At 32.3% G+C, this 13,881-nt stretch overlaps 1 protein-coding gene across 2 annotated transcripts in view; it reads right to left on the bottom strand.

The window, feature by feature from the left end:
• LOC105325699 (ankyrin-3) overlaps positions 1–11,695 on the bottom strand; it is a 130,782-nt gene extending 119,087 nt beyond the window's left edge. For both annotated transcript variants that reach the window (XM_066081678.1, XM_066081675.1), the window contains exons 1-3: positions 11,601–11,695; positions 10,144–10,215; positions 8,502–8,685 (exon numbers count right to left, since the gene is read on the bottom strand). In XM_066081678.1, coding sequence (XP_065937750.1) covers positions 8,502–8,685; positions 10,144–10,215; positions 11,601–11,612 — 268 coding nt within the window. In that variant the 5' untranslated portion in view covers positions 11,613–11,695. The remainder of the gene's footprint in view (positions 1–8,501; positions 8,686–10,143; positions 10,216–11,600) is intronic.
• Between the last annotated feature and the right edge of the window lie 2,186 nt (positions 11,696–13,881).

Here is a 13,881-nt window from a genome sequence, read left to right as displayed (position 1 = left end):
TTACGTAAAGGTACAACGGACAAACCCGCACAGCTCAGAACCCAGGAAGCTTTGAAAAGATTGCAGTATAATGACCTTACTCTATCAAATAGAAGTTATTTATTTTAAACTAAAAAACCCACAATTGATCTATGTCTATTATTGCTTTAGATTGAAATTGACATTCCTTTATTAATTAACTGAACGATTTCTTAATTGACACCCAATCGTTTAATCCATAAAAAAATATGCGTAATCAAAACGAAAACAATTCTTGAGTTTGCGGATAAGTAAACTCATATATGAAAGACGCAATTCTCGTGTATTAGATAACCGCTGACCGCTAGGTAGTCCAGCCGCGACCATGGTGACCGATTTCCTGGGCCGCGGGCGAGGGAGAGCTTACGTAATGGTACACACACACACAGCTCTGATTCAAGGTAGATTTTTAATGCATGGAGTTAATAACTAAAATGTAATGCATAGATTTTTTTTTCATTCCATATTTTGTGGTTTACTAGAAAAGAAAAACAATGATTTGTTTCCCAAATCCAGTTTTTAATGATTGTGCATTATAAGAACAACAATGACTTAAACTCCTAAAATAAAGCACGTATTCTAAAAAAAAAAATTCTGATGAATTAATGCCGTTTGTATAAACCAGCATACTTTCTGCGGTAACTTTATGCCAGTTGTACGCACAAAGACTTTCGTTAACTTGTCAAATGAAAACAGGTACATGTTAACATGTAAAGCTTTTTACACTCGTTCTACCCAAATCTCATACAAAATAACATTGTAACGACCTTTATGAGATCCCAACAAACAACTTTTCCAGCGACAGCCATATCAAAATCCTAACCGTTTTTGAGTTATTAAGCAAAATTTTTTAGGGGCCATTGGCCCTTAATTTAAGGGGCCAGCCCTTTTTTATTGGTGTCAAATGAAAGCCCTTGATATTTTGCACAACTTTTATTCTACATGTTTTAACAAAATGTTTTTCGTTTAAAAGATATAAAGGAAAACATGTCTAAAATTTTGCACTTCTTTGAATCCTGTTTTTTTACCCCCTACCTTTTCCTAAATAAAAAACGTAATCTAAAAACAAAAACAGATGTGCACAACTACAATGTCTCTGTTATTCAAATTCGTTGGATTCCCATTCCCTGCTATCATAGTCTCGGAGCCTTTGTCTGGAAACAAAAGGCCCTAAAAAAATTTAAAAGGGGAATAACCCTTTAACGGAAAGGGAATTTTACATTTTATGAATTGCTTAAGATAGTGTTTTGTAAAGTACATTAGCCCTGAAAATTTGAGCAAAAACCGTTAAGAAATGAGCAAGATATGAAGCCTCGAATGTCGCGTCTAGGAAACAAAAAAAAAAAAATAAAAAAATAAGAATAATCTTAATTTTTTTCCCCCACAATAATAGAAAAGTCTTCCGTTGGAAACGGAAGACCTTAATAAAAACAACACAATCCCGACGTACGAACTAGCTAGTGATTTGATATACTGTAACTGACAAAGAATCTGTGTACATATTCTTAAGTGTTCAATTAAATTTTCTATTAGGTTGGATAAACTTATTATAAATTAATAGAGATATTTAGGTCATGGGGTCACTGTGTCTTCGTGCGGCTTGCGATTGACGTCGCTTGTTAACAGCGTTACATTTTAAGCTTCTTCTTGAAAACTACAGGATAATTTATTATCATCATGATTTTTTAGTTTGAAGCATCCCTAGGATAAAACATTCTAAATTGTTTTATTTGTGACATTTACCCCAATCCTTGGGTCCGCATAGGCAAAAATCCTCTTTTTTACTCTCTCACACGATAAAAAATACAATGCATGGTTATGATATTCACAAAGCTTATATGAAAAGCCATAGAGTGAAAATGTATTTATTCTTATAAAAGATTCTCTACTTCAATATATGTTTGAGAAATATGATTATTATGTCTACGAAGCGCTCTTCGTAATTTTTAAAATTCATGGCCAGGGTCAAGGTCAGGGGTTAAGAGCCTAAAGCGGGACAAGGGGCATATATTAAAGTGCAAAACATTTTACACAAAGCTTAGAATATTAGCTTTACTTCTACAGCAGTGGGAGATGAACTTGATGCATGATTATGATGTCAATGAAGCTCTCTACCAAAACTATAAAATTCATGACCTCTGGGTCAAGGACTCTGCGCCTTTAGGAAGTGCCAATATGGCCACAGGGTGAAAATGTATTATATAATATTTTGTAATATTTTCCTCTGTACGTTCGCAGTTGTGGGAACTATTACAGGTATCTCGATAATGCTCCATAATTCCATATCCTTAAAGTATATGCCCATTAAGGAGATGTTCAATTTTATGAATTTTTTAGGTGGCGTGTTGGGGGGAGGGGTTTCAAATATGACCACACAGTGTACATGTAATTTTTAGGTCACTTGATTTATTTTGGTATTATTCCGTCACTTGCCTCCCCCTCCCTATTCCCTAATTAATTAATATTGACTTGCAAACATCAGATAATAAAAGCAGAAGGTTTCGGATTAGCGTTAAGACTCTGTAATGAGGTTTCGGATTCCTAACAATTCTATTTACGGGCTTTGGTACTCCGGCGACCGTTCAAGCCTAGTAAATCATATACAAATTTAAATTAAAAGGTACAGTTTCTTTCAATATTTCAAAAGTTAGCTTAAATCTGATGAACATACGTGGGTTGTCCAAACAGTTCGTGGACACATGTAATTCTATTCAAAAACTTTGCGCCATTATCAGGAACGTATTACAATATCTTAATATAGTGTATAATAATGTATACGAGGGTTGTTCGGAAATTATTGAGACAGCTCGAATATTTTATTTTCTAATTGACGAATTTTGGTGAAAATTGGCATTGACACGGAAGAAATGCCAACAAATAATAAAACAAAGTAATATTAAAAGAATATTTAATATTTTGTTTACGACGGTAGATAAACAAGTCGGGGGTCGGGGTACCCAGCGCAGCCATGAACTCGGAGATTTAACAACTTAAGCATCTACTTTATAAGTGTACGTGGAATTACAGTTAATGATAAAAGAAATCAAATTAGATATGCTCATTTTGCTATTCTTTGCGACTAACTTTTGATTAAGTTTCACTGATGTTCGAGTTGAAATACGGATATGGTACATGTATATTTACCAAACAATAGAAATCTGACAACGACTTAACATTGAATTTTGACGTCAAGGCGGCGCATTGAAAACCGTCAAACTGGTGGAAATCTCAGAAGAAGGCCTTTTAAGGCCACACAATTGCTTTAAAAAACTATACGATGACAAGACAAGGTATAGAGCTTCAGTTCATCATATTTATTTCACTGATTGTTTAACTAGAATTAGGCCAAAGGGATTAATTATCAAGTACTTTTGACACACTAACTGTTGTCAACAGTTCTAAAATATATAAAAAATGACTGCAGGAGACATTCACAGTAATTAGACTTTCGGGTAAAAATAACTCGATTTTTCCTTTAAAAAAACCAAGAATGAGAGAAAATGTGAATGATGACATCTTGAAATGAAAACAAAAGATGAGAAAAAAAGAATAATTCTTATTTCCGTTCGTTTATAAGGTGTTTAAAACACAGGAGCAATAAGAAGCGTTAAAATGACGTTGCAAAAAGTTTGCGGTTGCGCCGGGTCACTGGACGAAGGCACGTTGGCCAGCTTACCAGGAATGATCTATTCATGCCATGGACAAGACACTTTTCACATTGATAATCTCTATCCTGATTTACTTTTTGGTGAAATTTCAAGAGTTTATCTTTTTTACTAAAAGAACAAGAGAAAATGTCTCAATAATTTCCGAACAACCCTCATGTATGTATAAAAATAAGAGCAATGTACGTTTTTGTATTGAAGTTATCATTATATGTACATTGCCTACACGGCTGCACGGCCCAGTTTGACGTTGAGTTATAACGAAGTTTCTATAACGTCGTAGTCCTGGGTTTACCTGAGAGTAATATGCCACATTCACCGTTTGGTCAGAGGGTACAATCGCATACTCCATCAAAATATCGCTTGTGCCACTTGTGGATAAGAAACCTCGAACTATTTCGATGTTTTTCCTGTTTCCTACACCGTTATTTTGTTTCTATCGGTGATTTGCCTCAGTCGACACAATTTATTTTATAATGGCGCGTTGTTCTGTGCAGTCAGTTTAAGTCGTTTTTAAAGACATGTTCTTGTCGTAAAATAGCTTCAAATTACGTATGTAAATAACGTACACCATACAGACTACATCACAACAGAGGATTATGAAGTTTTGAAATGTTTTATAAAAACTGTAACTATTCATAACTAAAAACTCAATTACAAAGTTTGGACATTTTTTACGCTGGGCCGTGCCTACTTTCCGCGACCCTTTGATACATTAAATTTTTAGTTTATATCTATTGAAAACATTCAAAACCACTTTAGTTTAATTTGAAATTTTATAACAAAGATTTAGATATACAACATGTATATCCCTCTAACTATTTTTTAGAATTGGTAGGACAACAAAGTAGTGCCTTTAAGCAAATAGTTCCTATACTTGCAGAGTGTATATACATTTATTGGAACATTTTAAATCAGAATGCTTGACACATGTCAGAAAAGAGGATTTGCAATTTTAAAAGCAAGACTTTTAGTGTCAAAATTGAATTATCATTTGAAGAAAAGGGTTGAAGTAGTTTGATGTACACCCTTTCCAAATTTGTGAAATTCCTCATTTTCAGAGTTTTTCAATGCAGACGCATTGTGCTGGTAAGAATCTGACTTGACACCACGAAATTTTAACAGGAAAGAGACAATTTGATGAGCTTTCATTCAATAGGTCCCTTGTTGCTGAACTTAGGACCGGAGCTATGAACCCTAACGTTAACATTATCGCCTATGGAAAATGCATTAGTGGACTATACCCATATATAAATCCATATAAAATGACGAAACGCGATTTTTCACGAACTTTTTGGACAACCCTCGTTCACATACACATACCATCTTGAGCATGATTGTGTTAATATAAAGTACCAAGTTTACACCCCGTTTCAAGAAGGAATAATGGCATTATGTCAAATTTGCCTATCACCTACAATATTTATTTATTTTTAATGTGAGTTTCATTGTAGGCAACAGCTGAGGACATATTTTTCTATTCCAAAAACCTCTGAATTACTGGTGTTTTCTGTTCAGTTTTAAGAAAGTTATTGGAAAATGTACGCTTTATGACGTCAAAATTACCCTTCTTAAAATCTTATCAGGTACTATTTAAAGATTCCTAATTTATGGATATTGATGTGTAAAAACTGTTCTATTTAAATTTATGTAATACCTGTTTGGGAGGATAACAGTTGAAATTGACACCCCTCGAAAACCATTGTCCACCTCCGCTTCTCGTCGGGTGACAATGATTTTCTTGGGGTGTAAAATTCAACTGTTACCCTCCGAAACAGGCACTATTTATATAATGCCTTTGTCGTTTCGTTTTGCTTTGTTTATTTTTAGGCAAATGTGTAACCTAATAAATCAACATGTAATTCGCAGTTTACATTCTAAATTGCGCAAATGGCTTCGATTGAATCCCCTAATGGCTTGTTACTCTTCTCCCCCCCCCCCAACACTTGTAACTGTCTATCTTTCAGTTTTTAATCCTTCCATTAACTTAGTTAACATGAATTTTTTATTATTTCTGTTCTGGAACCTTATCTTTTGATATGCTGAAAGTTTATCAAATTAATTAATATGGACATGTCTGTAACTAACCAGTGAGTAAGGGATCATTTCCAACTCAATTTTGCGCTTTCGTTATAGCGAGCACCGCTTATCGGGATGCATAGCGGTCTATAAGGACAGAGCGCGAGAAAAAAAAACAGCCGAGACAAAAGCTACAGATTTGTCAATCTGTTCATGATGATTTGGTTGACAGCATCCCGTGATTACTTTGTGCACCCGTAGTGCTATGACAACAATAACTGACCTTTTACCCGAAATTCACAGTACTATGAGGGTTGCTAACCAATTTACGAACAGTTTTAAGAGGGCTACTTTTTGCCTTCATTTCTTTTTACTCTATCTAGAAGCATAATCAAAGCAAAATCAAAATCAAATTTATGACGTCATAGTTAAATCGCGCAATATTTACCGCAAACTATGAAGAGGTGGATCAAGCATCTGTACTGCGAGTTTCGCATACTACTACTCGTTATTTCAGTGTAAACTGAAATCCCTTGGATAATGAGTTTTAATCTTTTATCATAATGATTTAGATAAGTGGCTAATATACATTAATTTTCTGTTTCACTGTCATATCGTTCCAACTTTGTATTGTAAGCGGTTGGTAAAGTAATGTGTAGAGGAAATTTAAGGTAAAACAAGAGAAACATCAAACAGTCCAGTCATGGTCCAGTAGTCTAAAGATTCTTAAGTCCAAAGGTCCAGTAGTCCGAGGGTTTTTTAGTTCGAAGGTCCAGTTGTCGCAAGGTTCATAAGTCCAAAGGCCCAGTTGTCTGAATATTCATTAGTTCGAATGCATCACATTAAATTAGTTTGAGAAATCGTTTCGAAATTATTTTAATCGTCACCAGCAAATTAAATGCAAAAGAGTGGAAAAATGATTCAACTTTAACCAGTTAATATTAAACTAATTCTTTTATATGTACCAGAAATTACGTGGACTTTTGTTAATTAGTCCGAAGAAAGAATGGACTTTTTATTTTTTTAAAGTTATTTTAAGTAAACCAAGACAAGTTATCACGCCACACGACCACCTATTTTCATTTTTACGTTAACTCCAATTTACAGATTGTAAATTATACGATTACTTAATAAAATTAACTATTCATATCAAGTGCATGCATTTTAATATACTCCACCTGCACGTTAAATGTTGTATCACCTTAGAATAATTACTATGCTGACTCGGAGAAATTATTTGACGTTGCTCATACATTATCATGTGCATTCATGTGTCATTTTTTTGTTAGAACTCATTGCTTCGCAAGTGTTCGAGTAATTTTCCCCACCCGTTGCATATTCCCCCAATGTTTTATTTCTTAGCTAAGGCATATTAACGGTATCGAAACCTTTTTATTTCTACCATACTTTTACTCTATATCGGCATACTAGTTAATTTTTTTTTAAAATACTTGACATTTAAGTATGATGAAAATTGTGAACAATAATATGGTATTGCAAAATGGAGAAAGGGGCAATTATGCAGACTCAAATCGATTTTTCGGACAAATGAACTTTCGGACTAGTGGACCCTCGGACTAATAAAACTTCGGACTTGTGGGCCTTCAGTCTTGGGCAGATCCCCTTCTTTCCCCCTAACATTTATGACTTTGAAAAGTAACATGTATGTATGTTATATGATATACATTAACTCATCTAACAAATCATTTAAGCTGCAACAGCAAGAAGGTCGAAATTTAACAGAAGTTGACATTGAATTTGTCATTAGATAAAATCCCATCCACTATAAGCCATGCCTAAACAAAGAATTACAATGTAATTAAAATTTTAAGTATCTGCAATGAATAGTTTCTAAGAAATCTTTGACATTTTCACTCCAAGGCCATATTGAATCCACTCTTAAACTTGAAACTCTGACTGACCAGGGCCATGAATATCACTATTTTAGTAGATAGTGGGATTCATTGAAATCATGACTATTTTTATAGTTTATTACCCAAATGTGTGAGAGTAGAGTAGACAGTTTTTTTAAAATTTGGCTTATATGACACTGCTTACAAGTTGAAAAGGGTGACCTAAGAACAAGGACACAGTCATGTTTACATACATTTGTACATCTCGCTACTGTTGTAGTCTTCAAGTGGACATCCTTGAGCAAAAAATTGACAATTTAATTGATTGATAATGCCATTTGCTGTTATTCCAATGCAATGTCCTAAAAGTTAGAGAAAAAATACAATGTATTATACATGTTGATATGTGATGATGTATGATTGAACTTTGCGAAAATGAATAAATATAATTATAACAATGAATAAATAAACTTTCACTCATTTGGCACAACAACTTGTTTGTGGGGACCAATGTTCATGACTTTTGTGTTTTAACCTTGAATTTACACGAATTTACATCCCCACGAACCTATAGCTTTACACAATCATGTGTTTAATATTCATTAAAATTATCTCAATTACAGTACCAACGAACCTACATCCGCACGAACGAGGAACATTTTTGTTATCCACGAACATTGACTCCCACGAATAAAAATTATTCCACAATACGCGTGTGCTTATTGTGTGTGTGTGTGTGTGTGTGTGTGTGTGTGTGTGTGTGTGTGTGTGTGTGTGTGTGTGTGTGTGTGTGTGTGTGTGTGTGTGTGTGTGTGTGTGTGTGTGTGTGTGTGTGTGTGTGTGTGTGTGTGTGTGTGTGTGTGTACACATATTAGACTAAATGTGTGTTATGTAAAAACATAATCGTTGTGCTAAAACTGCTTTCTAACCAACAGTTCAAGCTTACCTTTTTTAACTTCTAATAGCGGTCTTTGATAGCAAAACTCATAAAGCTGTGATAGATCATAGTACGGTGCACAGTGATATTTGTGAGTATCATTACAATTCAACCGCAGAGATGATGCCTGCCATTCTTGTGTATTCTTTGGACACTCAGAAACCGGAAAATATCCCGTGTTTGTAAAGTAACCCTTAAAAAACATGTTTTCATCATTATACAGAAATTGTATGTTACTTTGTATCTATCATAATAAACTTGCCAACAGTCTGTTACAAAAAAAAAACACAAGGAAAGAATATGCCTGAAGAGTTCTACATGTTGATAGTCTCGATATGATTTACAAACATGTAATTTCAAGTACGATAACGTTTGTATGTGATGACGACAACACTACTAAACAAAGTTGACGTTTCTTTGGAAGCAAATATATATTTAGTTCATTACAATTGGTAGTTGCATGCATAAACACCTTAGTAAATTGTAATGATTATCGTTACTTTGATCTGCTACATTAAGTTTACATAGCTTTATTTGTTTTTAACTACAATGAGACCGGACACAAACTCCAAAGCTTATATCGCAATCTCCCTACAATTATTGACAAATAGGTTTTTGCTTGCATAATGAAAGACTAATTCAGTTAAGATTTTTATCGCACATAATAATTTGTTTTGGTGTTTTATGTAGAGGTAAACAAAAGCTTTACAAAGCTTGACAGATCCTGTCCATTACAACAACACTTATATTAATGGTCTTTGATTTTATTTACTAAATAGAGGAAGCTTCTCAGGTTTTGCTTACATCGAGCAAATATAATAATACGGGGTATTCGTTTCATATTCTATATTTTAAATATAAATCTCTCAAATGTGATATTTGTTCATAGAAATGACACATAACTCCTGCAAATATTTGTAAAAATAAAAGACTGGCTGACGAGAATTGTTTTCTGTTGAGATGCTTAGGTGATATCCAAAATGTTAGCACTTTTACATATATGTTGTTCTTATTTCTATCTGTTGCTTGGATTTTGAAAAGTTTGCCTATAATTTAATATGATTCGAAACCAAATTAAAAATTTAGCCCATGAAGAGTCAGTTATAAAACTATCTTAATCGGAATTACAGCCTTATGCAGGCATAAAAAACTATTTGCCTATGAAAATCTAAACGAAGGTATCTAAACAGTCGTAAGTAGTGATGTCCCTGGGCTAGACAAAAATAGGTGTTTTTCCGTAAGTCAGGTAAATTTTAAATCAATTTTGATAGATACTCAATTTTACGCGAGTACTTCCACGATTCAACCATTTTGTATCAAATTACAAGAAAAACAATCATGAAAACAGAATTCTTATCATTACATAGTTTCCTTTAGTTTACATCTGATCGAAAAATAAAAGCGAGATTATAAATCTGCGACATGAGCTACTCGCGATTTTACGCGAATAGTATTACTCGCATTTAATAGGAATAAATCACATATATAATTATATATATAATTATATATATAAATATATATATATATATATATATATATATATATATATATATATATATATATATATATATATATATATATATATATATATATATATATATATATATACTTTATTTTAATACTTAATGTTGAAATAACCTTAAACAGGTACCTTTGCTGTCATGATTGGACAAGTCATTAGCACTAATAACTGAAATGGACCCATATCCGCTTCTGTCAGGCACTGAAATGATTATCATAACGTTTTAAAGATGATGAAATTAAAGACAGAAGCAGATCATTAATGCATTTTTCTTGATATACTTTGCATTGAAGAGTACTTTAAATTTCTGTATATTGATGTGTGTCTAAATACTTGATTACAATTTGATGTTCTTATACATTTTATCAAACACTTTTACCTACAGATTAGAAGATTGTAATTGTCTCAGTAACATTGAATAGTACAAATTCTGTATCTTGCATGACAATCATAGAGAGGACCTGTATAGTCGGTGTCTGCTGTCCTATTCATCTTTGTTTTTCATAATTATACAATATCATTTGATTAAAACGAAGAGCTATTGTCAGTTTTGTACAATATTTGTTTTAAAAAGATCAACAAGAAGAAAAAGTTTAGACCATTGCCACAATGTAGAATCATGAGCGACAAATCTTAGAAATACGACTTGATTAGCGTTACTTCCCGTTGATAATACAATACCCAGAATGACCAATATCTAGAGCTTTAATGTAATTGCTCTTTCAGGATCAAGTTTTGGTCAGATTTCACAAAAGAACATAACAAATTGATTATAATGTTTTAGTCAGTGAAAAAATGGTCAAATGAAGAAGTTTTTTTTTTTTTTTTTATCAGACTATACAATTTATGATGGACATTCATATCATATTTATAATGTGTTTAGCTTTTGTATGATATTGTAATTTATACGTTGTCAATTCGTAAATTAATCAAGATATATAAATACAAATTATAATTTGGCCAGTACATAAATCGCCTACTTGATTCAGCTCCTAATGTTAACGCAAAACTTACAAGGAATTCTCGAACAATATTTGAACATAACGGGAATCCACAAGTTATTTTTAGCATTAAAAATACGGCAATTACGTAAAAGTGGAAAAGTCTTAATGTTTTATACAGTACATGTAACATGTACTGTCTTACAATATATGGATACAGTAATAATTCGACAGAAAAAAAAATCGAAACACAATTTCAATAACAATGTGTTATGTTACAGGGTTGTATTGTAAAAAATATTTTAAGAGTTTGTAATTCACAATACGTGTAGGTCTACTTTCGGTTTCAGTCACAGCATATTTAAGAGCGATGCATAAATCAATGTTTGTGAATGCTGTCAGAAGTTAATATCTTTGCATTGTACTGTTGTCAATTATAAATATTTTTTTTATCCAATAAATGAAAATTTAAGCTGTAAAAATAGAAGACTACTTACAAGACAACTTTTTTTTAAAGAGGGTTCTCGATCAAAAAATCTTATTTAAAAGACACGGACTATAAATGTATATCTCAGCTGCTTTTATAAACGCATATCTAAAATACAAGTTGTCAATTTGTCAGTTACTACGAACTGTTTTGCTTACCTTGAATAACATTTCTGAAATGCCGAATAATTTTTGTTTACAGATCGATGTACTGCACTGACACTGCTGATTACTTGTAATCGCAGCATGTTGAAACATGCACTGTACCAATGAACTGTATTTTTGTTTCATATTTTAAAAGCCTAGCTCTTAACTATTGATATACAAAACTATAAAACAGTATTTAATTGTGCAGCTACATGTATCTATACTACAATCCAAATTTCTTATTTGTTTAGCTATAACCAACCGTTTTTAAGATATTTTTGCAGTAGCAGCGTCTGCCACATCTGTTACAGACTGATAAAAAAAATAAAAACATCAATTAACCAGGTCATCAAAAATTGCCTTTCATTTGGAAAGCCATCCTTGACAAGCTTAACAACCTGTAGAACTGTATGTTCCTTCATAACCCTTCTGGTCGGGTAGTAATTATAAAGAAATAAAATTGTCTACAGACACATAAAGCCAAGGGAAATTTGATCAGGTGTATAATAGTAAGACATATTTAGAACTTAGTCACACAGTATTAAATGACACATGCCAGTGTAAGAGATGCGAAATCACTAAATTTTTAATTGTCGTAACACAGTGTTAGCTTATTTTGCATTAATTATACAATGTTTGATTTTCTATTCCTCGTTACTTACATAACTAAAATTAGATGTACATGTAAACCATTTATTTAAATATACAGTAAAACACGGTTATAGCGAACACGCTTATAATGAATTGACGCTTACAGCGAAGTGAATTTCATTCCCCAAGACTCTATTTCAAGTTGTAAACTTGACGGATATAACGAATTACGCTTATAACGAAGTTAAATTGCCCGTCCCTGGGACTTCGTTATAAGCGTGTTTTACTGTATTTCTGTGTCAAGTGATTTAAATCTACAATATATTTTCAACAAAACATTTGAATGTATATTTTCTTTCGGAAAATTGGAAAAAAAAATTCTATATTCACCCCATTTTCAAACTTGAGAACGACAAGTGTATACTTCGTCCTTTTATTATTATTTTTTGTGATACGCTCATATGTTTACATTTATTGCCCAAATATTGATTTTGCTTTAACAAAAAACAAACAATGGGCCATATCCAATGTACCAGACGAAATAAACAATAATGAGACATTAAAAAATATTGCATAGCACACCTACTTTACATGGGTATGCTCACCACCACAACCTCTGATTAACAATATCTTAACTCACGTATGGGCATTCAATACAAACTTAAAGCTATTGTAAAATTTTAAATGTCAAATTTTCAAATGTGTAATGCTACATTGTGTAATACGTAATTTTGTAACTGGTGTGCTGTTTTGTAACAATGCAAATGAAAAGTCGCTGTTGTTTCAGGTGAAGGTGAGAAGATAGATAGATAGATAGATAGATAGATAGATAGATAGATAGATAGATAGATAGATAGATAGATAGATAGATAGATAGATAGATAGATAGATAGATAGATAGATAGATAGATAGACGGGAATAATTCACAGTGACGTTTCATAAATTTTCAGTGAAATGAAAAAACGAAACTTGATAGAACTTAAGATTATTTAAGACGTTTCAGATGAATTTAAATGCTTCAGTCTGATTAAATTTCAACATTCCTAGTTATGTAAATTTTATGTCGGGTTATTTTTAATTTCCTTTTTCATTTCCGAAAATATACATGTACATGGACATACTTCCTGCCTGGTTAAATGATAACAAACGTTTCACAAAAAGGCAATGCTAAAAGGTGGACAATTGAGAATATTTTTAGTTAAACTTTACTGCAGTATGGTAGAAAAATACTCTTTTGAAATACTGTTTGTAAATGTACAATTACGTACGGCGGTAATCAATCAGAATTGATGCAGTAAATATAATGGGTCAAAAAATATATTCATTTTTTTTCCTCTTCTTTTTTTAAATGTTTTAGCTTTTTAATCATATAAATAAACATAAACTTACGGTAGAGGGTGTATGAATTGCAGACTAAATAACTTCAGCCTTATTTTTCTCTTAAGAAAAAAAAATGAGACTGATGAAGCATGTGTAATACTGATACTGAATATCATTTCATATAATTGAATAATAATAGATTAATCAACTTCATTTTCATGTATTTTCCATTACAAATACCGTTTATGATTGGTTATTTACAAATGGGTAAAATCATATGACCAAAAGGTTAAAAATAATAAATAACCAAAAACAAAAATGAACTTAAATCTACATACCAATCAACATAAACACATATATTATATCTTCTTGGCTCCGTCT

The sequence above is a fragment of the Magallana gigas genome, chromosome 4, assembly GCF_963853765.1.
Source record: "Magallana gigas chromosome 4, xbMagGiga1.1, whole genome shotgun sequence".
Taxonomy (NCBI): Eukaryota; Metazoa; Mollusca; class Bivalvia; order Ostreida; family Ostreidae; genus Magallana; species Magallana gigas.
This window is presented reverse-complemented; position numbering and strand designations above follow the sequence as displayed.